Genomic DNA, 27,862 nt, shown 5'->3' with positions numbered 1-27,862 from the left:
AATGACATATGATGACGGACTGTTAGTGATGAGTGGGTTGCGTTGCTTTCACTGTTCTACAGATTGAACTGCCTCCGACGTGTGATATTTGATTTACGTATGTTAGTAATAATTTAGAGGTCTGCTACCCGACCCGAGCCCGACGGGTCCCGAAAAATGTGCGGGTTTCGGGTCGGGTTCGGGTTAATGTTTTATGAACAGCCTCGGGTTCGGGTCGGGTTCGGGTTTGTAAGAAAAAATAAATAGGCTATATATAGTTTGCGTGCCGCCGTGTGCTTTGCCTGCTTTCTGTGTTGTGGTGACCGGCACGCGCGAGAAAGAAAGTAGCCTACATGCGTGCGCAGATGTGCAATGTGAGTCCAGAGTAACCATTTTTTACCAGAGTAAAACACAGTAAATCAAACAGTTTCCTAGCAACAAAGAACCGCGCGAAAATCTACTGGGAAAAAGTAACGTAAACACTCACAGACTGATGTTCTCTCCTGTTGTTCGACTGCTTCTTCTAACAAGTACTAGCAGATGGGTAGAATAAATACTTTAACTGGCTTTGGCCACGCCCTACTGTTTAGCCAAGCGAAACTCAAAAGTCACGACACACAAACAAATGCCACGCGGGAACGCGTTTTACCAGAGTAAAACACAGTAAATAAAACAAAGTTTCCTAGCAACAAAGAACCGCGCTAAAATCTACTGGGAAAGGTAAACACTCACAGACTGATGTTCTCTCCTGTTGTTCGACTGCTTCTTCCATACACAAACTAAGGAGCTAACTAACAAGGCACACCTGAACTGAGGAACCTAATCAGTGGCTATGGTGGCTGAACTAATAGAACAAACTGTAAAGCTAACTAGAAACAAAACACAATGAAAACCAAATTAAAACAGAACATACATGTGGCACCTACATTGACCTGTTGAAGAAACAAACATAATCATGTTGGTCTAAGTGCTTCTTAGACTAAATCAAAAGACATGTCTTTCTGTCGTTTTGAAATACAGTATAAAAGGATTTCAAAGGACCTAGAAAACATAGGTGCTCTCTGTAGAAACTTGGGCACAGATGCTCCCTGTGGTGACCTTTTTTCTGCCTCCACTGCTCCATAGTCTTCAGTGTTGCGTCTGAATACAGGGCCTTCTAAGATGCATCACTCAAGATGAAGGATGAGGTGAGGTTCCCCTTCTTAGAACTGGTATGCAAAGGTGCTCCCTGTGTAGACCCAGAAGACATGGGTGCTCCCTGTTTCTTCTTCTGCCTCCACTGCTTTGTGGTCTTCAGTGTTGCATCTGAGAAGCCTGAGTGCAGGGACTGAGCCTTCTCAGATGCATCACTGAAGACCAGGGATGTCAGGCATGAAGTTCCTCTGCCTCCACTGTTTCCCACCACAACCCTGAGGTGAGGTCCCCATACTCAGGCTCCTTAAGAGATGGGGCGTGAAACCTCCATTACTGCCCACCACCGCCCTGCAGCGAGGGCGACGGTGAGGTCATCTGAGAGTTCAGGAGATAAGGACTCCCCTCCATTCTCAGGAAAACTGGTGGGCATGGTTGACATACGCATATTGATTTTGGAATTTATGATGAACGATGATCTAAAGAACACAGACAGAATGCACGATTCGGCGCGATTGGGCATGTACAGTCGTTAAGTTTGTCCCCGGCTTAAGAGGCAAAAGCTAAAGACCCCATAGCCTCTGAGACGGGTGCTGCTGCAGCAGAAGCCTCCAAGCTGCTTCTCTTCAGGGAGCCTAAAATATCCCACCCCTTGACAGGTGCCTTTGTAACGATAGAATCAATATTATTTGCTTCACTTGTCAGTGGTTATAATGTTGTGGGAACTTGTGGCTGATTGATTGAGATAAACTGTCTGAACTCTACTGCACCTTGTCCAGACAGGAAAGTCAAAAGCAGCACGTGTTGACCCTTCATGAACCCTTTGAAATGACAGATAATTGAATAACACATTGAAAGGTAATTTTGTAAAAAAATTGTCATAATTCAAACAATTCCCTCTAATTCAAATAATTCTCTATGACCTGTACATGGTTTTCTTAGAGGCCATATTATGTCCTTTTACAGTTTTGTTTTTGGGGTCTACTAGAATAGGTTTTCATGCATGAATGTTCAAAAAATACATTATTTTATCAACTTCTACCAGTCTGTAACCATTTTTCGATCCTGTCTCTATGAAGTCCCTCATGAAAAGCGCAATGTAATCCGATTGGTCAGCCTCTTTGAGCGCGTTTCGGAAATGTCACATCCTTACCATAACCGTGAGTTTCACATGGCTACAACAACACACTATTAATGCAAGTTTTAACCAGGCCTCCACCCCTTTTTTGCTTAAACAAGAAATATTGTGATGCGAATATTCCCAGAAGGAAACTCAAGACTACAATTGAGGCGTTTCAGGGAGATGAGAAACAGTGCTGAGCCGGACTGATATATACCCCTTTTCCACCAAAAAAGAACTGGTTCGGAACTGGTGCTGGTTCAAAGTTGGTTCAACTTGCGAACTTGTTTGTTTTTCCACTGACTAGAGAGCCCAGCAAACGATGTCATTACGTCACTGTGTACGTTGCCATACGTCTTAGCTTTCCCAGAAACGCTTGCACCAACTTCAAGCATAACAATTACATCGTCTTTCTGCAAATGTTTCTCCTGGCTTTGCGATCCTATATTGGGGTCAGAAGACGACGTTTAGGACACATTTGTGCTGCTCGTCTGGTTTACTATAGACGGAGGTTACGTTCGAGAAGAAGTTCGACAATATCCCCGCTCCCAGCCCCCGACGTAAGCATGATGTGGTAAAAAAACGGTTCTAGTCCAGCAAAGAGTTGGTGCCGCTTTGGAAACAATTTTCCTGGCCGAGAACCGGTTCTTTGGCTGTCGAAACACAAAGAACTGGTTCGCGGGTAGGCACCGGCTCCGAACCAGCACCAGCACTGCCTTGGTGGAAAAGGGGTAATAGAGAACAACAAAGAATAACACTTTGGAGTGGACATCTAACTTTGCAGTCCTTTTTCATGGTCACACAACATTACACAATAACTGATAACGTAAAAAAAACATAATAGGTCCTCTTTAAATGTTTGACAAGAAAAAATATTCAAATTACTGAACTCATTTATTTATTTAAACAACCATAAAATATACAGGAATCTCTTGTTCTGAGTAGAGGGACAGCGGTGGCCATCGACTGCACCAATCACTCTCCTTTTTCCACAAAAAAAAAGGACAGGAAAGCTAACAGATACCTGCTGGCCCCCTCTCAGCCGGGAAGCTGTTTTAAACAGATTTCCAGTTTCAATCATTCCAAAATCAAAGCTTGAAAAGAGACAAACACAGGTTTTCTGACAGGCCATCAAAGAAGGATCGAGTGGTTTCATTTGCTAAATCAAAGCGAGCATACATGCCCAAAACATCATGTTAATAAGAGCCAGAAAAAATATAATATATATATTTATATTCATATATCAACATACAAAGAGATCAAATGCTGTTCTACCATTGGTTTACACAGTGTTCCTCATCCTGGAGCAAAGCATGCTGGGAGCCGTTTGCCTCTTCATTTTCAGTGCTTTTCACAGACGTAGTGTTGAACTTCTTGTGCATCGTAGATTTGTTCTCACAAGCTGCCCCTTCCCTCCATACAGTAATTTATGAAGGCACAAAATGATGATGAAATATGGAAAGTAAAAATAAATACCATAGATAAAAAGAATAATTTATCCTAAAACTGAAGATGGAGACAGCTAGCTTTTTAACATCACTCATGCTTGTGGCCAGAAGCATTACAATGCTGTCGATGTCCTTGATTTTGCCCTTGCGGTTTTGAAACTATTGAAACTCTGCGATTATTATTTTTTTCCCCTCAGAGGGACAGAGAAATTGACACGTATTAAAATCGTATTTTAAAAAATAAATCATTTCTTTACCCAAGTTGTAAATGATCGATTCAGAAGTGCACACTGACTTGAAACTGTTGAAAGCATCACAAATATTCCAGTCTTTTGTAAGGGATTGATTCAAATCTTCCCTCACGATCTGAAAAGAGCCGAATCTCGAATCCCAGATGCACTATGACAGTGTCAAACTGCCCGTGCAAATATTGGTCCCAGGCCGCTGATTCTTGTCTCGTTATTGCCATGTCGGGAGGTCCGCCCACTTATCCATTACTTTTGTGTAGGGCAAGATGTGCTGGCAGAGGTTGAGCTGATGGATAAAGGGGCTGGGAGCGCCAGCCTGCTGCGCCTCATATACACGTGTACTTGTGTGTGTGTGTGTGTGTGTGTGTGTGTGTGTGTGTGTGTGTGTGTGTGTGTAGAGAGTTAAGGCTCTGCGGAGTGGCCGGCCGCTGGGTAAATTAAGACAAGATGTGAGCCTCTCCTTTCCTCAACCTCAGTAAGTCTCTGAGTCAGAGTCGTTTAGCTCGTCGTCCTTGTAGAAGCCGTCGTGGCGGCCGATGCTGTTGAAACTGCAATAGGAGCTGTGTTCGGAGCGGAGCATGGGCAGACTGTCGAACGTGACGCTTTTAGTGGGGCTGGTGTAGTGATTGATGGCACTGAACGTGAGGCTGGGCACCGCACCTCCGCCGGGAGACACTGGCATCATGGTGGCCAGGATTAGCGCCAGGCAATCTGCCACGTCTTTGTTAGGAGCACAAGCCAGGGCGGGAGTGTAACCTTTCAGAGAAATGAGAGAAGAGCCTTCAGAATGGTATTATGCTATTATGGTAAACAAAACTGCCATGTGAAAATTAGGGATGCGAAAATGGAGAAATTTGGACTGATACTAATGATAAAACAATTATTTTCCAATATAACATACAGATAAAGAATGAAATGCTAAAAATATTATATTATAAAAATAATATTAGGAGATCAATGTTTTTTATTTATCTGTAAACCCTGCAACCAAAATTCCATAATTTCTTGATTTTTTAATTTCCATGATTTCCAAAATTCTATTGTTTACTAACAAAAGGGGGGAAAAAAGGTTATGAAATGTACATATACAAAGAAATATATAAAAACATATACACACAGTACCGCGTTTAGGGTCAGTAAGATTATTTTATGTTTTTGAAAATTTTCTTATGATCAACAAGGCTGCTTTTACAAAAATGCTATAAAAACAGTAATACTGCCAAATATTACAATTTACAATAAACGTTTTAATGTTTTAAAATATAATTTATTCCTGTGATGGCAAAGCACATGAATTTTCAGCATCATTACTTCAGTCTTCAGCGTCACATGATATTCACAACTCATTCTAATATGCTGATCTGATGCAAAATATTTGTCACTTCTGATCAATTTAATGCATCCTTTCTGAATAAAAGTATTAAAATAAATAAAAACGTACTGATTCCAATGTATATACGTAAAAGGATCACCAACATTTGCACTCTAAACATAATATTTATTTTAAACACACATTAACAACTCTAGTCATGATTAGGATAAGGTTATAAATTACCATTTTCATCCACAGCTAGCACACTAGCACCCTTAGCTAGTAGTTCTTGGACAACCACAGTCAAGCCATTCCTGGCAGCAACATGCAGGGGCCTGGAAAATGAGAACTTAATATTAGGCTTATTCTTTAATCAGGCATGTGATCAGCTAACGGCAATTACTATTCTGAATTTTTTTTAATTATTAAAGAATCATCTTAGTATCGCAATAATACATACAATTGTACTGTATTGTACTGAATAAAACAAATTCAGTATTTATGATAATCATAATAATAATAAATTACATTATAATACAATATACAATCCCCAGCCAAAAAAGAAAAAATAATAATAATAATAATAATTAATAATAATGGATTTAAATAGGCAAATACTTAATCATTATTGGTGTGATTATCATGTTTCTAGCATGTTATATGTTTGGCATATATGATTCCTCTAACCCTAATTGATGGAGTGTGTAGCTTTTCATTTCTTAAACAACCATATAGGAAGACACATCATGGCCATATTCCAGAATGACAATGTCTCAAATTGTGAAAGAATGATTGGGCGGGAGCATGAAGAAACCTTTTCACACATGAATAGGCAGTCCAGACCTCTAATTCACTGAGAGTCTTTGGGATGTGCTGGAGGAGACTTTACAGAGTGCTGGACTCTTGCATTGTCAATAGGCCTTATGCCCAGCTGCACTACTTCCTGAACTTCAGCCAGCTCCTTTGTTTCCTGTCTGCCATTATTGGACAAACTGATTAATCCAGGTGTGTCTGATTATTGTTACTGAGGTCAGGCACACCTGGATTAATCAGTTTGTCCAATAATGGCAGACAGGAAACAAATGAGCTGGCTGAAGTTCAGGAAGTAGTGCAGCTTGGCATAAAGGCTATTCAAGATCTTGAACCAAAAATGTATGCACATCAAGAGATGCATCAATTTTTCAACTTTAACGCAATTTTTACTCGCATTTGGCAGTTTGAACCCTGGCTTAACATGCTAATAGTGTCCCACAGATGGCGCCACAAGCTCGTGCAGCGCTGTGAGAAGAAATCCATGCATGAAATAAAATTATTAGAAAAAGTAACATTTAGCAGTTTTAGTAATCGTTTAAGGCCATTTCGCGATTTCAGGCATCATACAGTAACCAGCCACCTCCCCACCCCCTCCTACACCAACAACTTTTTCTTGGATTTAAGCAATTCACGTGGGTCATACTTTTAAGGTATTTATAAATACGGAAAAAACCCATCCCCTGTTAATATATTTCGGTGCATCGGTGCATCATTTCTACGTGTTAACCATACGTTTGTAAAGCTGCGTTGGTGGAGTTGATGAGGTTTCTGTCAGTGATCTTCTCCAAGATCAACAAGGCACTGGTTTCATGACCCTATAGAGAGCAAATGAAAATCAATAGTGAGTAACAGATAGGAGAGAATCACCAAATCTATACTAGATGCAATGTCCCATTGCTTGAGCTCAATGCAGAATGCAAAAAACAACTCCTACAGAAATGAAGACATAACAGAACAGAGAGTTTCTTACCTTACTGCAGGCCAGATGGAGAGCAGTGTTTTTGTTGGCATCCTGTAGCGTGAGATCTGCTTTTGCACTGCTCACTAACACCTCTGCCAAACACAGACAGACATCAAAACCAAACACAAACTCAGTTAACTGTAAACAAAAAAACATGAGATTCGAGTGTCAAACTCCTACCGACTGCATTGGTCTGGCCGTTCTCAGCAGCCATCATGAGTGGGGTTTTGCCTCCAGCATCCACACAGTTCACCTGTGCGTTATGGCCCAGCAGGAGCTGCAGACACTCCACGTGATCTGTGAATGCTGCAGCGTGAAGAGGAGTCCTGTTACAGAGACAACAACAATTACAGCCCGGACCTCAACCACAACAAAAGATGGTAAATAATGAGAAATTTACATTATTTATCATCATTTACCATAAAAAAAATTGTAATCTAATATTTCCATTTTATTTCAGCTTCATTCAAATTAACAAAATTATATGGCATAGGCCATATTTATCTGATTTAAGAATGAATAAAGAGAAGTATGAGTGGTACCTGTTTTTGGAATCAGTTGAATTGACGATGGCAGGACTAAGTGTGTCTATCAACATCTCAGCTGCTCCTTCATTGTCATTTATACTGAAGGTCATAAAAAAAAGAGCTTCAATACTCTTGCCCTTCTTACACACACACACCAAACCAACCCAAATCCACTTACACAGCGCAGTGAAGGGGGCTAAAAGTGTTCCCTTCAGTCTTATGAAATAACTCCTGCTCCAGCAACACTTCAACACAAGTGTCATGACCTGCAGAGAGAGAATCTGATGTAACAACAGTTTATCTAACAAGCTTCCTGACTCCTGATCAAAAAAATCCCTCAATAGCCCTATTTGGACAGGACAAGTTTTCCAGGAGGACGTTAGAAAAATTCATGTTTCACAGACGTACTTTGTGATTTTAATCCCGTCCCAATCTGCCAAGTCATTGTTTTTCCTCACACAATTCCAGGGAAAATTACCTACTCAAACTCAACGGTCCTCTGAGAAATCTAATCCTGTCGGAATGTGAATGTCTGTGATTGCTGAGCTACCATTTCTGCACCAATCTTTGGCATGCTTTTATTTCAAATATGGATGGTATCAGAAGGAAAAAAATAACACATACTATCAATAAATAGAGCCAAATCGTGGAAACTGCGAAGACTGCCCATTTTAATATCAGTGTCAGGTAAGAGTAAGATACTTGTCTAGATTTCTCTGCTCACTTAAGCAAGTTTGTTATAAACAGCCGCTGCTAAAAACTCGAAGTTGACTTAAATAGGGTTTTTATAATAAATTAAAATTATATGAACAAATAATAAATTAAAAGACGTGTCATACGTGATGCACGCACATCACATGACCTTCTGTAACACCCCCATCTAGAAAACACACACTCCCACCGCTGTAATAAACATGGAGATGTCAGTCCCGTCCGAATCGGTAAAGGAAATCACAAGCGTCGAGGGATAAGAATTGTAACTCAAATGTCATTTAGAAATCTAGTCCCGTCCAAATAGGAATAATGACAGACAGAACTTTTAGGGGTCTAGTCACAACAAATCAGACTATTGAGATTTGTCTTCACTCCCCTATATAAAATATGGGTTGTTTCAGATTAATGCAAGTGAAATCTGTATGTTTCAGACCATTTCATGCTTTCATTCAGATTTAAACATTTTGCAGAAAAAGAAACAGAAATAGATGCCATAGTGCCATTTACAGGGTTCCCACACATTTAGACCAATGGTTTTCCATGACCTGTCCTATAAGATTATGATTACTACATAATATTTTAGAACTTATTATTATTATTATTATATATAGAGATTGCTAAAGAGGATTTCCTTTGTATGCCAGGTTGTTTTCCTTAAAATGAGATTTCAATAATTATGCTTATCCATGTATGAAAGTCTCTAAAAATAGCTAACAACCTGAAATCTGAATGTAGCTCAAAAGAGGATTCAGCTTCCTGAGCCTCCAAACAGATGGAAATTCCCATTTTTAAATTCCCTGATATTTCCTTGACTGTGGGAACCCTGCATTAAGTTTCATCAGACTTGGTGTGAGCAGGCCTTTAGACAGGTATGGTGTATCCATCTGTGACTGGCAAGTGCGTTTATTCACCGTTGTAACAGGCCCAGTGAAGGGGCGTGTAGCCCTGGTGGTCAGTGATGACAGGAATGGTCTCTACTGACTGGGCAGCATGCAGAAGGCCCCCCAGAACCCCAACATGGCCACAGGCGGCCGCAAGGTGCACTGGAGAGCGCCCCCTACAGTCCCGTACCATGAAACTGGCACTGTGCTGCAGCAGAGCCTCCACACACTCCTCATGGCCCGTCACCGCCTGGTTGGAACAACACACACATCCATGAGCCACGACAGGAAGCACTAGCAGAGGTGAGAGCCAGTGCCAGTAGAAATACTTCTAGTGCAATGAGTTGCGATTTACCCCTCTGTGCAGAGCAGTGCGGCCCCACTTGTCTTTGGCATCAACATTGGCTCCTTTATTAATAAGGGAGTAAACACAGTCTGTGTGTCCGCCCAGAACTGACAGCATCAGAGGAGTCCTGAGAATCACGTATATGAATATATCTGTCATTTCCATTGACTTCTACAAGAAGAACATGAAAATTAGTGTTTTTTGTGTCATGTACTTACTGGCCAATCCCATCCTGGATGTCCACTGCACTCTGCAGGTCGGCATTTCCGATGAGCAAACGGAGACATTCAGAGTGACCATTTGTGGCTGCAAGGCAAGAGAATAGGCACAAATACACGTGTCATGAGTGTTTATGTCCATACATATACAGCAACAGTTTAAATCCCTCTGAGGTTAGTGATAGATCGATAAATCTGCAGACAACATCGACCTTGTGTCTGATTAACAACAAGTGTTAGCTCTGCCTTGTGTCAAGAATCTATAAACAGCTTTGTCAATGGATTTGAACATTTTCTTTTTCCAAATATTTTTAGTGATTGAGTAAATGTAATTTTATAGTAAAAAAATATATAAAAGCAATAAAATACAATTGAAATTATTTCAGCATATATGTAATCATTTTAAGTTCTGGGATTAGTTTTTGGCAAATCTCCTCTGCATATTTGTTAACTCCACGAGAAACCATCGTAGGGTCAGGCAGTAGTTGTTTAGCATCCACACGACCAGCCCGAGCACCAACATCTATCAACCCTTGTGCTAATGCAAAAAATCCCTCACTGTGTACTGCCTCAAAGGGTCTAATATCATTGCATACAAAGTTCACAGACAGCCTGGTTATAGTTTCCTTCTCTACAAGGCACCTTCAGTTCTGTCCCCTTTGAAAAATCCTGTTCGATAGAACTGCTTGGCTTGTTACCACAGTTATCTGCGTGCTTCCTCAGCAATGAAGTTCCACATTTGCGGCTATCCAACACAAAAACTTTAAGGCAGGTTTTGCATGCAGCAAAGCCTTTCACAATATTGTTTTCATCTGAGATAACTCCAAATTTCTCCCACACACTGGACTTGATTTTTGATGATGCATTGTCAACAACTTAAACACCACTAGCTATTCTTTTCTTCAACTCCTCAGGATCCATCTCGAAAACTGCAGGCAGATCGCACGCGCGGTTGTGATTTAAAAAAAAAAAAAAGTGAAAGTAGGCCTAGAGACTCCTGGGAGGGCACAAGCACAAATAAACTGATATGGATTTTAAATTATTTTATCAACTTGAAATACAGGCATTTTTTTGTAGATGTGTTCCTAAACATATGCATTTATTTTTATGTTTGCACGTGACTGTTTTAAACCCGTGTTTAGACCCGTGTTTCCCCCTTGTCCGACCCGCACCCGTATCCGACACAGTTGAATATTTTTCACCCGTTTCAGCAAAATTTGCGTCACCTGTCGGGTACCCGAACCCGTGCAGGACTCTGAAACAGTCACAAATTATGGGGATAAATGAACATCATGCTAATTAGTCTTTGTACAACATACCAGCGGCGTGGATGGGGGTGCGTTTGAGCGTGTAGTCTTTCACCAGGATGGAAGCCCCCTGGTTGATGAGCACATCCACACATTCAACATGGCCTTTGAAGGCAGCCAGGTCCAGCGGCGTGTGCCCTTGTGCTGTTCTCACATCCAGGTCCAGCAGAGACTGAACCAATACCTCAAGAGCCTGGTGATGTCCATGATATGCCTGAGGACAACCATTACATATAATCTGAGACGAACCCCAGCCAAGGAGGCAAGAAAATTTAAATGTTTCCCAACATTTGTTGAACAAACAGATGGAGGTTGTACTCACAGCCAGGTGGAGTGGGCTCACAGGAGCACGTACATCAGAGTCATTTAGGATGTCTGTCCCTGAGGTTTCCATTAACTTCAAGACAAGACAACAGATTTAATTAGGTCTGATCACTCAAGAGCAGTGATGATCTTAAAGGTGTTGATCTTAAATGTTGAGTGTCATAGTACTTACCACATCCAAAGGAGTTTCACTAGCAATCTAATAAAGAGGACAGAAATACAGTAAGCTGAAAATATTAAAAGCATAGACCTATCATGTGATTTTAAGTCGTCTCACCAGCTCCAGACACAGGCGGTGTCCATAAGCAGAGGCGTAATGCACTGCATTGTAGCCCTGATTGTCTCGGATCCCTGGGTTAGCATCATTCCTCAGCAAATATTCCAGGCACCTAGAATGAGAGGTGAATGAGAGATCAATTCTATTGAATGAGAGGCACTGGTAAATTCATTAGCTTTGAAATTACCCATCCAACTCAACCACAGTGCATATGGTAACTCACTTTCCATCTGCATCAGAAGCAGCGGCGTAGTGGAGGGGGGTGCAGCCCCTCTTGTCCAGCTCATTGACATTGGCTCCTGAACCCACCAAAGCAAACAGGCACTGGTAGTTGCAGTTTGCAGCTGCGTAGTGCAAAGGTGTCCTAAAGAAGAGAATATTTTCTCAAGCCCCATAATCAAAAAATATATATATATATATATATAAAAAAAAACCCATTAGCATAATGGATGACACTGGTAGTGTACAGGCAAACACACCTTCCAAAACTGTCCTTCCTATTGAAATCTGCCCCCGTGTTGAGGAGAAGATTCAGACACTCAAGGTTCCTGCAGTGGAAAACATGTTTCATTAAATACTGTAATACATGCTCAAACTGCGTGAATGAAACATTAAATGGGTTACACTAGGTTGGTTAAATCACAACAACAAAAAGTGATCACAATAAGAAATATTTAGTCCAGTTTAAAATGTCAAGAAAGTTTCAATTTAATGACTTTAAATGTAATGATGTGTGGTGTAGCCATCATTCATGTATTTTATTTATATTTTTAAAATGTTTTATTTATTAATATACTTTATAAATACCATTACTTTTTTGGGGTAGTCACACCACATGGCATTTTACAACCTGAACTAACCTTGCTTTACCATAAAAAGGTCGAATTATCTGGTATTTTAGGAAACTTATTGACCTTGGCACACAGTCTCTTTATGATATAATTTTATGATTTAAGTTTTTCTCCATGTTGGTTGCACCACATGACAAAGTTTTTAAAATATTAATAAACTACGAAGCAATTTTGTTAAACTTACTTTGTATTATAAATATTTTTTTCTAAGTAACTAATAAAAAAAATTATGCCAAACTAAGTTTCTTTTCAAAATTTGAATTCTTTTAAAGTGTTTTAGTTTATTTTACTTATGATATCAGGATATTTGTATACCCCTGATATTTACGCCTTAAGAAAATAAGGATGCTTGGGTTGATCGGGCAGATCGTTATCGGCCGATAAAAGCTTTATATAATTTGATCGGTGGGTTAGGGTTCAATTAATGATACTTTCTCATGTCATAATTTTTTTATATACTGAAATACATTCTTGTTAACAATAGCTAACTACACCAGTGGGTTTATTTGAAGCATTTTATTTATCATGTAGTATTATTTATTTTGGTAATCGGCCCCAAAACCCCTGATCGGATCACCCTTACCTTAAAAAAATTACTACATTTAATTCAGAAATCAATAAATATATATACATTTTTTACTTTTTCTGAATAAATTCTAAATAAAAAGATTTGGACCAAGAAAAACACTGCATAATGTAGTTGGCCATAAAATCAAAAAGAAACTCACCCGCCAGCAGCAGCAGCATGTAAACAGGTCCTTCCAAAGTCATCGGGGGTGTCTATATCAAAGCCTGGAAGACAGAGACCCATTCAGTTCATCTTTATATTGAAAAGAGCAGACTATTAAAAAACAACAAATATTGTAATCCATGCACAGAAAGCGTCTTACCAGATGACAGCAGCTTACGGCAGCAGTCAGAGAAGCCGCTGAGAGCAGCCAAATGCAGTGGAAACATGCCATGAACTCCCCTCCTAAACCAAAAAGAGCCAATGTTACAATCAGAAAGCCAGGAGCATCTCACTGTGTATGCATGTGGGATCAATTACAACATTCTTGGGATTTCCAAAGAAGATATAATGAATTTCTGCCTACATCTATGTCAACAGTTAGTGCACAAATGTAACAAAGCTGTTATGTTCAGTAATTAACAAGTGCATGGGGAATTCATACTTGGCTGTATCAGCTCCATTAGTGATCAGTGTGTTGATGAGAAGCTCGTGTCCGTATCGAGCTGCGATGTGCAGAGGAGTGTTCCCGTTCTTATCTTCACAGTCTATCTCAGCACCTACACATAAACGAAACAGACAAATTGGACGCAGTCAGATACTGCAGGTTTCAATAATGGAAAACAGAAAAATGAAGACTCACCATTCTGAATAATCGCCTGAGATCTTGAGAACCTCCCGTGGATTGCGGTCATATGTAGAGGGGTCTTACCGTCCTTACTCTATACAAAGAGAAAACAATGATAAATAACCAGTCAAACCTGCTTTTTCTGCAGCTCTATTAATCTAATCAATTTTTTGTCATACATGTGAAGCCCTAATAGAGGCTCTACCTTGATATTGACATCGGCTCCATTGCCAACAAGCAGCTCAAGGCAGAGCGCTCCGTGCCGCGAGGCTGCGGTGAAGTGCAGTGGTGCGAAGCCCTTCTCATTAACCTGGTTCACATTCGCGCCACACTCGATCAGCTCGTTCACCACCACATCCTGACCGTTGTAGCATGCCACATGCAGCGGAGTGTTCCCATATGCGTTTGGCTCATTCATCTGCAAGCATGTCCACAGTTTAAATGATCAGGTACACAACATTCACACTAGGGCTGTGATCTGTCGATTATTTTTACTGTTAATAAATACATAAAAAAAATTCTGATTAATCGATTAAAATAATAACCGTAACTTGTAAACTGACATTCAATTTTCAATGTTTTATTCAAAAATTCTCATAAGAAAGTGCCAAGAATGAAGACATCTATCAGTAATACAAATGACGATGACTGTCTATGATGGCTGCATTCAGTCACTGTTTGTAATACTTGAAATATTTTGTTCATTCAGCAGATTAAAGTAGCTTCTTGAATACGTATCTGTATGAATGAATAGATGAAGTCAAAACTGTATCCTAACTAAAGATGCCCAAGTCCATAACACCAATCAAGGCATGAGTTCATCTATCAGCTATTTTGAAATGACTATATATTCGAAATGTTTCGTAACCAAGTGTAGAGTATGCTTGAGCTGCATCTGAAGATCCACTGAAGCTGCCGTGGGTGCAAATCATTTCTCTGTCTCTGTGAGTAAAGGAGTCTTGTTTTTAACAAAGTGAGACGCATTGACAAATCATTGCAACGATTACGCAGATGCCTCTTAACAGCCCTACTTGAAATTGCGCAGGCTTTCAGAAGAATTTAATTACAAACGTGTCTAATAGAATGTGCTACTGAATGAACCTGAACACAGGTGTGCAACCAATTTAAGCATTGTGGTGTAACCCAATTAGCTATACATGCTTTTTTTCAAATGCACAGTAGGCTACTTTCTTTTAAAGTGGGTCTCTGCATGAAAACATTTGCATAATGCCCCCTGAAACATACTTGGACCAAATCACCCTGTCCCAAGACTACAAATGCCTGTGCATTTTCATGCATTTTGGCAAATCCCATTGTGCATTTTATTATGTTCTTGTCAATCAAACTACCTGCCACTTTTGACTGGACCAATGTAAAATAAAATTGCGCACTTTCAAAATAATAAAAAAAAGACACTGAAAAAGAACTGATTTGCAGAAATTAATTTAAGTCACTGACTGAATGGCAGTAGTGTGATGATGTATTCTTTGATATCTTGCTCTGGAGGCAGGAATATGCAAATGTATTTTACATATGGAATTTGTTTATTTGTTCTTATTGTTTTTATTTTACTTTATTTAAAAAAATTACATTTTGCATTGAAGAAACGTAGATTTTTGTTTGCATATACTGTCAATGAAAAATTGCAATCAGCAAAAGAAAAATTGAAGAAAATTGCAATTGGTACATCTCTAGTATTTACTACCTTTTACTTCCTTTTTTTTATAATTTCTTTATTTGTGAAAAATACTAGGATCACAGAATCAAAAAGCTGATATTTAAAGTATAAATACTTTTATTTGACAGATTTATTCTTTATAGTTTATTTTTTATTTATATTTATTTAAATTAAGTGAATATGTAAAATTATACATTTTAAAATATTACATTTAATTGCAGCATGTTTAATTTTTCTATAATTAAACTAAATAGTTGAAATTTTCTGTATATTCAATATTATCCATAGTAAACATTTATTTTAAGACAATATGATTTTTGTGAAAGGTTAGCACTCACATCCACTCCCAAATCCAGCAGATATTTCACTACACTGATCATCCCGCTGGACGCCGCAGCGTGAAGGGGTGTGTAAGCTTTCTTATCCTTACACGTCACCTCAGCGCCGTGCGACACCAGCAGTTTCACCACCTCCATGTGACCTGAGATACAGAAAAAATGAATAGTTGAGGATTTGAATGGGTTTTGAATTTATAGATATGGTTGTGAAAAGGACTGGAAAACAAACATAGCTCTGTCTCACCCATGTATGCTGCCCAGTGGATCGCCCTTCTGTCCTTCTTATCAAACGCATTTATATTAGCTCCCCTGGATAGCAGTAACCGCACCATCTGAAAAAAGAAAAACATGCATACTTTACACAGGGAGGACATTAATTAAACAATACATCTGCAGTGCAAAAAAAACCCTCAATTTATATACTGTTAAAATATTCATTTCTCAATTGTACCTCAAGCTCTTAATGAATTCTGAACCATAATTTCAGCAAACCCACACATATATAAATGCTTCTTCACTGACCTCCAGGTGGCCACTGAAGGCAGCGTGGTGCAGAGCGGTTCGTCCAGCCCGATCGGATACATTAACATTGCTAAGCAGCGGCACCAACGCCTCAGCGCAGCGAACCGCTTTGTTAGCAGCGGCCACATGTAGAGGGGTCTGCCAGTTCTTATCTCGAGCGTTTACATCAGCAGAGTGCTTCAACAAAACCTGCACTGCCTCCTGCAAGGTTACATGAAGAGGAAGATCAATAATCTGAAACATTACTTTTCTTTTTGTTTTTGCCTTATTTTGTCAAGTAACAATTAGTCAATTTACTCGCATGAGCTCAAGTCAAAAATACTGGTATTTTTGTACTGCAAAATGTCGAGAGCAAAAATAAAGAATGGGCTTTATAGGCAAAAAACGAAGACTGGACGTGTGTCAAAATTAATTGTTTTGTATATTCTTCAAAATTTAGTGCTTGTAGTTTCAGATATCTTACAGCAGTGTTTAGGACATATCTTTGTTCTATTGTTTTTATTTATTTATTTATAATTGTAATTTCTCTCATTTTATAACCATTTACTTTGATAATTACTAGATTCAATTATTTAATTAATCAAATGTAGTCTATTTTTTATTGTTTTTAATTTAACTTTTTTTTTTGTTAGTTTCAAAATAGTTTAGAATAGTTTCAAAATCAGTTTTTGCTGTGATGCCAAAATTTATATCAGAATTTTGGTATTAACCAGTGTTATTTTAGTATACCATTATAGTTTTTATTAATATTTTGAAATTTTTTATATTTATTTTCTGTTTTAATTTTAAAGGTTTAGTAATTTTGTTGCGTTTTTTTTTTTATGTCTATAATTTTCTTTTTTCAACTTCACCTTTAATTATTTCAGTACATCAAGTTAAACAAAATGAAAAAAGCTGAAATAACATAAGTTTTGTAATATTTTCATTTCTCTTAGCGTTTATTTTATTTAAACAACAAAAATGTTTTTCAATACAGTTTTAGTTTCAGTTAACTATAATAACCCTGGTATGCACTACTGATATTTTGGTATTGTGACAATCCTACTCTTCAGGAAGTAGAGTTTAGGCAAATTCTACAGGCTCCAAGCACGAGTCTACATGTGTAGGTTGTCGAACGGCTCTGTGCTTGCAGTACCTCACTGCAGGATGCCACTGCGCGGTGAAGAGGAGTCAGCCATTTGTTGTCTTTGGCATTCACCCTCGCCCCTACATCACAAAAAACATTGAAACATCAAGAGATTCATGAATAACAGTATAACAATACATCAAAGCCACATCTGATCTGAAGACGCCTGGAATCAAAGGGAGAAGATACTAGAAGCTTCAGGAAATGTATTTCATCATGATGAATATTTCAGGTGCATTTACCTGATAAAATTAAGAGCTCTATAATTTCAGCATCTCCTAGGTAAGCAGCTGCGTGCAGTGGTGTCCTTTTCTCATTGTCCTGAAAGAAATAAAGAGAGTTCTTAATCACAGTTGAGTCAATTCAAAAAACGTGGTGGTTCAATTAAGCAATCTGGTAAACGCATTCTCATCCTAGGGCGTCATATACTGACGCTTTTGACATTTCGTCTACATCGAACGCACATGGCACCCTTTAGCGTCAATATGACACGCACAGAGCTTTGTTCGGTTGTGGGTAGGTTTAGGTCTGGGGTAAGGTTAGGGTTAGACCTTCTGGCCCATATCTATCTGCGTCTCATATTGACGCTAAAGGGTGCCATGTGCGTTCGATGTAGACGAAATGTCAAGAGCGGCAGTATATGACGCCTTGGGATGAGATCGGGCTGATCTGGTCATGCATTTTTATTTTTTAACAGGTTAAAATCTTACTTGTACATTCACATCCTCTTTTTTGAAAATGAGAGAGCGTACTTCATCTGGATCAACATTGAAAATAGCTTTTAGCAGGGCAGGCTGAAAGACAGACAGAGAAGCATCAAGTTAGACAACTGACAGTGAGAAACATGGCCAAGTCTGAATCGTGACATTTTGCTTATGTCCTGAGGGGTGAACTTAAATGCAGAGTCTGGGTTTGTGTTTGCAAAAACTGAATAAACATGGTTGCATCTCTCCCCCAAAGACTTCCGAAAGCAATGTTGTCATGAGACTGCATGTGTATTGCTTATGTAAGTGCATCCTCAAGGGCCAGAATGATTCTAAATAAAACCAGCCTCTGCCTCCTCGCCTCGTCTTTTTGAGCTGCAGTGCAAATTGACACTAATGGTTGATTCTTCAATCAGTCAATTTTCTTTCCCTTACAATGATTTTAAAGAAAACATGCTTTCATTCTAGTTGACAAACATTCAAGCTTTAAAGGATAGATTATAATAGCGTTAAACGTTGTCTCTAATTAATATTTCCTCATAGAATTTCACAATTTGGAGCTTGTCCCCATGCAGACTTAACTATGCCACTATAATAAATATCTAAAATATATATTTTTAAATTGTATACTATTTGATTGAATATGATTTTAAGTAGTTTGGAAAGAAGAATTTGTAGATACTTTGTAATTTCATTATAACAAAGAATTGCAGTACCCAACAATGTTGTCGTTACCTCTGCATTTCTCCTCTTCTCTAGCTTGCCTCAATCCCTCCTAATCTCGTTGCCTAATAAACCTGGCATTGTATATTACGATTAGTGTTGTTATTTTATGAGTCGCTTTTGTTTTTGTAATCAGGATCTCAAAATTATATAAAAATTTGGATTTGGATTTAGATTTATCGGCCAATTTATCAGTCATCAGCTTTCAAATATACAGAACTATTGGTATCGGGCAAAACTTTCATATCGCTGCATCTCTAATAATAAATGTAAATTTGGTTGACAAAAATCAGCGACACATCTCTGCCAGAACCACCAGAGCGACACATTGAAAACAAGAAATGTAATTAATTGTACTACTTTTTAATCATGACTTGAGAGTAGCTCTGCTGTATTAGGTGTCAATAACAAACAGTCAGCATCTAAAAATTATAATTACATTAATAACTTCAAAAACTGCCATCACACATACAATATTTAAAATCCACACCTCCACAAACTGAACCAAAATCAACTTGAAGGTTAATCAAAACCACGATCAGATCCTTATTCCAAGAAATGTGGTACATTTTAACAAGGATGAAACAGTTTGAAGAATCTTAATTTTTAATTTTTCAAGATTAAGCAGTCAAACATCCACCTATTGGGTGGAAGTGGCGGACGACTATAATATTAGTTAAATGGGATTAAACACCGGCAGTGAATCCCAACCAGCGAGAAACCTCAAAATGATAATTCAAAAATGTTCATTAATTGAAAGATGGATGCAAAATATGATGGTTCTCCACTAGACTGGAGAGAGCAGATGGTGCAGACAAGGCAAATCTGCTCCAAATCAGCATGACTGTTGATGTTGGACACCACTGTTCCTCCCAGCAGCGAAGCTTGTGCTACTGGTTTATCAAGCACAACGATGGCTAATTTTGTGTTTATCAATAAATATTTAGCCAGCTTTAACAAACAAACAAATCCCCAAAAATTGGCAGTGATAGGAGGAGCAAAATACACAGTGAAACTTGAGTGCTGACACCAGTTCTCCTCTGCAGAGACTCATTTCCATCTCCAGCTCCAGCTTTGCCACATATGCAACATAAAGTTTCGGGACCGTTAACTGCGGGAGTGAGACCCCTAAATTATCGTTCTGAGTACGTATGGAACGCGACTCGCTCATGAAACTGCGATGATTGACACCGTATTTAGCGCCTCACCTGTTTAGCATCTGCTATTCTGACCAAAGTAATATTACAGTGACAAAAAACGTACGTTTAACAATTTTCACTAAAGCACACTAGCACAGTCGATGGAGGCGTAGTGTTTGTGAAGGCTGCTTCACAGAGAACGCTCTCGCAGCGTTGACTTAGCCATGTCCACTTATTAGGCTATACGCGTTTTTGGGCTTGTTGTTTATGCTTGGCTCATAGAGCGATCAAGTTTATGGAGTTCTTAAAGTGAGCAGGTGTGTGTCATGATATTTAGGGGTTCAAGCATGAAATGCTGAAACCCTATTGTAATTGTAAGGATTTGTAAAACGCATCGTGCACAGGGTTCTAAATTAACACCCGCCAACCCGCCAAATGCAGGTTAAAATTCATTTTGGCGGGTGTTAATAAAAACTTACTAGCCAGTTTGGCCGGTGATGCATGAGGCATTACATGCATGATACATAAGGCTCTGTTCCGCTCTGTTCTCGGTCATTTATCCCCCTGGCAGTACTTCCTACATTTCCCATGAACACTGTGCCCTACGTGATGAAGTTTCATACGCCCATTGGCTACGCGCAGTTTGCAGTGAATCCAGCGCGAGAAACCATGGAAACGAACGGACACAGAAAACACAAGAAATAAGACGAACGGAGTTGGCTAGTAAAGTAGGTTAATATTAAACGAAATGCGGCGGTGGTTGGGACAGACTTCTGGGGGCGAGAAGAGGAACGAGGCAGGGGATGAGGAGGGTATCGACAGAGAAAAGAAAATTTAATGCCAAAGAAAAGAAAAGAAATTTTCTAAGAAAAGAAAATTTAATGCCAAATGGCTGACGGGTCGTGAATGGCTAGTGTTTGATCACAATAATGTTGTCATGTATTGTCAGAATTGCCGCATGTACGCAAAAAAAAAAAAAAAAAAAAAAAAACAATTTCGTAGTAGGATCTAATAATTTTAAAGTAGAGGCAGTAAAGGACCATGAGAGTTCCCGAAGTCATCAGGGGAGCCTAAGGATTAAAACTGCCAAGACAGGTCGTATTGAAGAAGAAGAGCTCTGAAGACATGCGATTCAAATGATAAATAGATAGATCCCAAACTTGAAATTAAATGTTTGCACTTTCTGTGTATATTTTTTGTTGTATTGTACTTTGTGTTTTTTATGCCAGCAATTCTAATAAAATAATCAAATGCATTCAGTGGCATTATATACTCATAATTTCTCTTATTTTCACCGAAAAAAAAATTTGGCTAGTGGATATTCTGATTGGCTGGTAACTTTAGAAAGTTACCAGCCACATTGTCTGGTGATCAAAAAAGTTAATTTAGAACCCTGATCGTGCAGGCCAAACCGTAAGGCCTAGAAACTTGAAACCTGGCCAGATGGTAGGCCTCAATTTGGGGACAACCTATCAGAGTATGACCCCGAATGGCCCATAGGTGGCGCTACAGCAACCAAAAGTTCAAAATTGCTCATAACTCTTAGACCGTTTGTTCCAGGATCAAGTGTCTTATATCGTTGAATCCGTGGCTCAAGCCGGACAAAATGGCTATCTCCGATTTGGATGTAGTCAGGGAAAATTTTCTGCTATGTCGAATTTTGTCCAAAACCTACTTTTGCAAACTAGTCCCTGGTTTTTCGCCCGATCGGAACCAAACCAGTCTAGGACAATTCTCTGGACTCTCTAGATCAATAATTATCAAAAAAAGTTGAACTTTGGCATTTGGGTGGCTGTAACAGGGTCATTTAGAAAAGGGGCGTGACAAAATACACTAAAAAGCCTATAAATCCTAAATGAAAACTTAGAACTTCACAAAAATTGGTGAGCATATGTAACATAACATCATTAACAAGCATGCAAAATTTTATGGAGATCGGACCATAGGTGGCGCTATAAATGTTAAACAGCTTTAAAACCATGTATTTCCTATGGTACATTGCCTGTATTGGCTGTAAATGGTCTTTTCCATCTATTATGTCAGTGGTTACATGCTTGCTAAATAAAACTTAATAACTTTCGATGCTTTTGTGCTTTAGGGCCTTAAATGCCTTAACTGCTTGAACCCTGATAAATGCTGCTTGCAGCTTTAATTTGGTATTATTTTCAGCATAAAGCATTTCGGTTTATTTCGTTTTTTTATGGGCTTCTTCTTGTTCTCTGTTTTCTAAGTAAGATCTGGCAACACGAATGAGACACCACTTTCACAGCACATTAAGAGAGAAACATCTCTGATGCACATTAGGCTTCCTGCGATACTGTGTTACCGGTGTTAAGCCGCAAACTGATTACATTACTTGCCCACCGCAGCACTGAATTTAGCTGCAGTGTGTACGTGGCCATAAGTATTCCATACTTTATCTCTATCATCACTTTCAAAAAAAAAAGAAAAAGAGGGGTTTAGAACAATGCACGTGTCTTCCGCATCTCCTGCAGAGCACGCAGTGTGACTCATGGGAAGTATGTGCACTATGCCAGAGTTACAGGAAGTGTTCAGTCACACATTCTTGAGAGTTGTGAAATGAGACGCAGAAAAATCAGTGTTAATTTGCATCAGGTTTCACATCATGCACTACTTTTGAGGATAACAACATCAGCAAAAGCATTTAAATGAACATTAACATGTTCTTTTTATGAGCAACATACAGGTTGAGAAGTTTCGTAAATCTGAGGTCATATTAGATAATATACGAAAGATCTCTTTGTTTGACACATTTACGTCTCAATCAAGACAATATGTAGCACAAAAATCAACACAATATGTAGAGTTCACCCAGATCTTCACTGGCTCATCTAGTCAGTCTCAGTTCAGGTTGTCAGTGGAAGGACAGGCTCACACTGAGAGTCGTGAGAACATAACAAGAAAGCACTTGTGCTTGAAGAAAGCTTCGTTTGAAAAGCCTCCTTTAGTGGCTCTAAGCTGAGACAAGGCTCTATTTGTCACATGTGGCCTGTGCTCTACTGGATGCATACAGGGTTTTAAACTTCTATTCAAGCACTGCGATCGTGTTCTGTCTCCTTTAACAAGCTCCTCTAGTTAATGCCATCACCATGGAGATGAGCTCTTCGCTATCTCCACATCCTCTCTCTAACCAGAGAAACACATATGCACATGTACAAACACTAACAACCCAATACTGAAATCTCCTGTTCCTGGAGCTCGACAGGGAGAACATGGAACTAGTAATGCCGAGGTCATTGGTTCGACTCCCAGAGAACACCTGGAATACACTGTAAGTGCAGAAGCAGGGCTCAACAATAAGAAACGTCTGATGGCCAGCCGAGGGAATTGGAAGTTTATTATATTCATGTGCAATAGGGTTGAAACGATTAGTCGACATTGTCGACAACGTCGACAATAAAAAATTGTCGACAAATATCTTTGTTGTCGAGTAGTCGTTTGATCCCACGTGACCTAATGTAAGGGCCTGCAATATCGCGATTTGACCGCTACGGTGCTGTAGCGCTAGAGTGTAATGCAGCCGTTACAATGCTATTGCGGTAGAAGAAAACAGCGCGAGTTATGACGGAGTGCAAACGAATCCGAACTAGCAAGGTGTGTGAAAGTTTCACAAAACTTCAAATCAAGAATGCTGTCGTGTGCAATACATGCAAGGCGAAACTTGCTTTTCACGGGAGCACAACATGCATGTTAAAACACTTAAAGAGGAAAAACCCGGCGAGAGGTGAATGTTCCCCAGCTGGAGCTGACGTAAATAACTAGCAGTAAATCTCTTTTTAGAGAATGCAATACTACTAATAATAGCAATAATATTAACAATAATAATAATATAATTACAGTAATGTGATGATTATTTTTGCATAGAATAAAGCTTGATCGAGCTTAGGTGTCAGGGCTGTTTTTATTAACGTTATTGTAACTATTAAGTTAGTTATTACAGTCTTATCACTTGCCTGTATTTTGTTCCATATTCATGAAGACTTACAAAAAGAGATGTTATGAAGAATATCATGTCAGTTATTTTTTTTATACTGTAAATTAAAAGGTGAATGAGAATGTCTCTGTCAGCTCAGCTGTCAATTTTTTTTAAATTGTGTTCTTATAATAATTGTTTGCAGTTTAAGTTTGTCTGTAATGCTGCTGTTAATTTTTTTCTATTGAAAGAGAACCGAATATTTAACCAATGCTTTTTGCATTTGTGTGTGATTTGAGTTGGACAGAAATCTGAAAACTTAAAGAGAATGACCTGTTTAGTTGGCTCAAAGTTCATTAAAACAACCATTTCAAAAGCTGAAGTGATTTTCTTTTTTTATATTATAGTTAGAATATGTATAACTCAGTGTTTTAACTAATTGAAAAGGCTGAATAATCGTTCCAAACTTACTGATTAGTCGGTGAAATAATCGATGATTAGTCGATTAATCGTTCTAATAATCGTTAGATTAATCGATTATCAAAATAATCGTTTGTTGCAGCCCTAATGTGCAAATTGGTCTCGCCAATTTAAACGTTCAATCGATTTCAATCCATTCAGGTGCTAAGGAGAACTCAATTTGGTACACAAAATGGGTTCTCTTTTGTGTCTTGAACAGACAAATACACATAAAATATTCAAAATGCAAGTCTTGGCGAGTATCTTTGTAAACAGTTGGCTATGTTATAAGTGAACATAAACAGTGGAGAAAGAAATCGAATCTGCTGTACCTAATGTTTGAACTTTATAACATTACGTAAGGCTAGTAGTTTTTGCTGTGGTATCAAAATTGTGAAATTTCCCTGGAATCAACATGCTGGTGTTGTAACAATCTTTTGTGACACGACAACTGAAAATCAAAACCATTGGGCCGGTAGTAAAAATCTTTAATGTCGAGCACTGCTAAGCATCCATCGAGTACATAATGATTGCGTTAGCCTATTCCAAAGAAAACCAGGAATTACATTAATGTGAAATCACTAAATGGTCAAAACAACAAAAGTGTAACGTAATAATGTAAAAATAGATAGATATCCTGCATGACAAAGTAATGTGACAGGTGAAATCTATGACGTCAGTAATTAAATAAAGCCTCTTTGGCAGTCTCATCAGTACAAAGGTCAAAACGGCCAAAATATTCAACATCTTGAATGTGCTTATGCTAGTCACCTCTCATATTAAAAAGCCAATAAAGTTCACGTAACATATTAAGTGTAAAACATCAACTGCAAAACCTAAATCCCCACATTTGAATTATTTTTGGCATGACTGGATTAGTACATCATTGATAGGGGACCATACACCTGTCGTGCACCCTGTAAAGTTGTAAGCCAACGCAGAATGACGTTAAAGTTATCAATCTTTAAATTACCTTCAATTTATTATCAACCCTATAAATAAAGCTACATAGTCAAACCAATATATAATCTCTGATAGCTGTGCATTTTCATAGCCAGCAGTAGTACAACGAGATGTCAACCCTCTACCCTCATGAGACCAACTGTTGACTGAGCCTTAAGATAACTATTAAACCGAAGAGCGATTTATGAATTACATTTAGTAGATTATTGAAGACACAAAGTGTACACTTCATCAGTCATGATCCGATACACTAATATCGTGGCTCGCGGACATTTAGCTTAGCAACTATTAGCCACATTCCTACTGTACGGGATGACAAATACCTAAATACTACGTTTCCTGCTTATTCGCTTATAGCACTGTGTATCACGTCTTCATTCCCATTCTCGGTTTTAGTTAAATGACTTTGTACAGTCTAATCGTCTGTAAGGTTTCTGAGTAGTTCACTAGCGTGTTAGCACTTATTAGCCTAACTCGGCTAGCTGTTTCACACATCACTCACCTGGTCTCTAATTTTGAGAACCACCATGTTTCGATGCTCTCTTTGGCTCTCATGCAGGACTAAACGGATATTAGTTACCACCACCACTTGAATGCTGATGTTTTATTGTCGGTAAATTTAGCGCTTCCAGTAGGCCTGGGGTTTCCTATGTGCCACTGATGAGCAGGGAAGAAAACTCCATAACATTACCGCCACTGCTGCCTCACAAAGAACGAAGACGGCGATTGGCTAGACAGTGGCTTGAGCGAGAGTAAGAAGAACAATGATTGGTTAAAAGCAAGATGGGGAGCTGCTTGTGCGTGCGTGTGTGTGTGTGTGTGTGTGTATGTGTCTGTGCTGCTACAGTGTATTTCAGAGAAGTAAAGGGTATGGAGAAGTGCGTGTTTCTCCATCGCAAAGTGACTTCCAATTCACGTTTGAACAAAAATGAATAGAAACAAAGAAGGTGGATTAGGACTGTATTAGGTGGATAAGGCTATTGCACATATCATATAGCCTAGGCTATAACGGTTACTTTTTTATATAAAAGTTATTTAAGTAAATAAATGAATACTTAAAGTTACCAAATGACCATGAACATTATGGACCATTATTAGTGTTATAATAATATTATGCCAATATCAATAAGGATAGGCTCGGTCTAACATTATTCATCCCAATGATCAACTAAATGTCACTATTTAAGTATAGGGACGGACCTGTTGTAGGTTTAAAAGTGGTAGCCTACATTTCAATATAAAACTGTCAAATTGTAGCTACTCAAGTGTGTGTTGGGGGGGGGGGATACACATATTATTATATTATATGTAACGAAATGCAATATGTATCAATGATAAAATTACAGCAAACTTGGAAAATCCTACCCATCTTCTCCACTGGGTCTTCACTTTGTGTTAGAGGAAATACATGTTTTCATATACAGAAAACAATGAAACCAGTTCCTTGTATTGTTCCTTAAAGGAGCAGCTCATCAGACCATAGTTGCTAAAGTTGTGCTAGATTACAAATATAAAGACAGATGAATACATAAATGAATAACATAAATCATACTGACAGTTTGTCTCGATAAAATAGGCCTATAAAACTATGAGAATAAAAACATTCATTTGGATTAAACGAGGCTTTAAGACAATGAGCGTTAAATAAACGCAGAACAAACAGTCTATTATAATGTTGTGCACCAGATGACGCTATGGTGTTTAGCGTACTTTACAAAATAGGCCTATCAGTGGCAACGCACTGCAACCAGTCACAGAAACTGACACGATTTACCATTTTATGCTATATAAACAAGTTAAAAAACAATTTAACTAAATATAAATTGAAACAAATCTTGGTTAAAAAATTCGCTGCTTAGTCTCTGTAAAATAGCAGTCTAATCCACAGCAGTCATCGGATATGCTCATCATTATCGCCATATCTGCGGGTTATTATGCATAAAAGAGGCTGAATCCAGCTTTCGTCTATAGGTAAAATGGGAGAAGATGTCACACACGAACATGCGCATAATTTACTTCGGCCACTTACGTTATTTTATATAAGTGTAGCATATGAAATGATAATGCATCAGCCAATGTGTTATTAAGTGATACATTTGCTAATTTGGTGTCATAGCCCAGAAGTTAAAGTCAGCCTATTCGAAGATATATTTTATATAATGCACATTACAGTGATATTTGTCAGGTAGATAGAGGCATCAGCAAATAATTTGGAATATATAGCCTATGTAAAAAAAGAAAAGAAGAAAAAAGTCATATAATAATAACTTGCATATTACATTAACATTTTCACCACTTTTTACATCATAGCAAAGAATATTAGGCCCTTATACTTCCATTAGTAAGTATTCACATTGAAGATTCACTGAATTTAAAGGGATAATTCACCCAAAAAATTCAATTCCGTCATCATGTACTCACCCTCAAGTTGTTTCAAACATGAATTTCTTTCTGCTGCTGAACA

General features: G+C 38.5%; 1 protein-coding gene across 1 annotated transcript; it reads right to left on the bottom strand.

Moving 5' to 3' along the window:
• Positions 1–3,107: 3,107 nt before the first annotated feature.
• On the bottom strand, positions 3,108–26,146 carry ankrd28b (ankyrin repeat domain 28b). The gene is made up of 28 exons (XM_081389175.1): positions 25,901–26,146; positions 18,187–18,270; positions 17,719–17,797; positions 17,486–17,556; positions 16,351–16,551; positions 16,073–16,160; positions 15,829–15,971; positions 14,018–14,230; positions 13,828–13,906; positions 13,630–13,744; positions 13,348–13,430; positions 13,186–13,249; positions 12,086–12,154; positions 11,830–11,970; positions 11,607–11,718; positions 11,502–11,528; positions 11,328–11,402; positions 11,018–11,219; positions 9,699–9,786; positions 9,490–9,607; positions 9,165–9,384; positions 7,718–7,805; positions 7,555–7,638; positions 7,193–7,338; positions 7,022–7,104; positions 6,784–6,866; positions 5,482–5,573; positions 3,108–4,682 (listed from the first exon to the last, which is right to left on the bottom strand). Exons 1-28 carry the CDS (start codon positions 25,925–25,927, stop codon positions 4,399–4,401), a joined length of 3,159 nt encoding a protein of 1,052 aa, XP_081245301.1. The 5' UTR covers positions 25,928–26,146; the 3' UTR covers positions 3,108–4,398.
• Positions 26,147–27,862: the final 1,716 nt, after the last annotated feature.

Source organism: Scardinius erythrophthalmus (assembly GCF_964197995.2).
Source record: "Scardinius erythrophthalmus genome assembly, chromosome: 16".
NCBI lineage: Eukaryota > Metazoa > Chordata > Actinopteri > Cypriniformes > Leuciscidae > Scardinius > Scardinius erythrophthalmus.
This window is presented reverse-complemented; position numbering and strand designations above follow the sequence as displayed.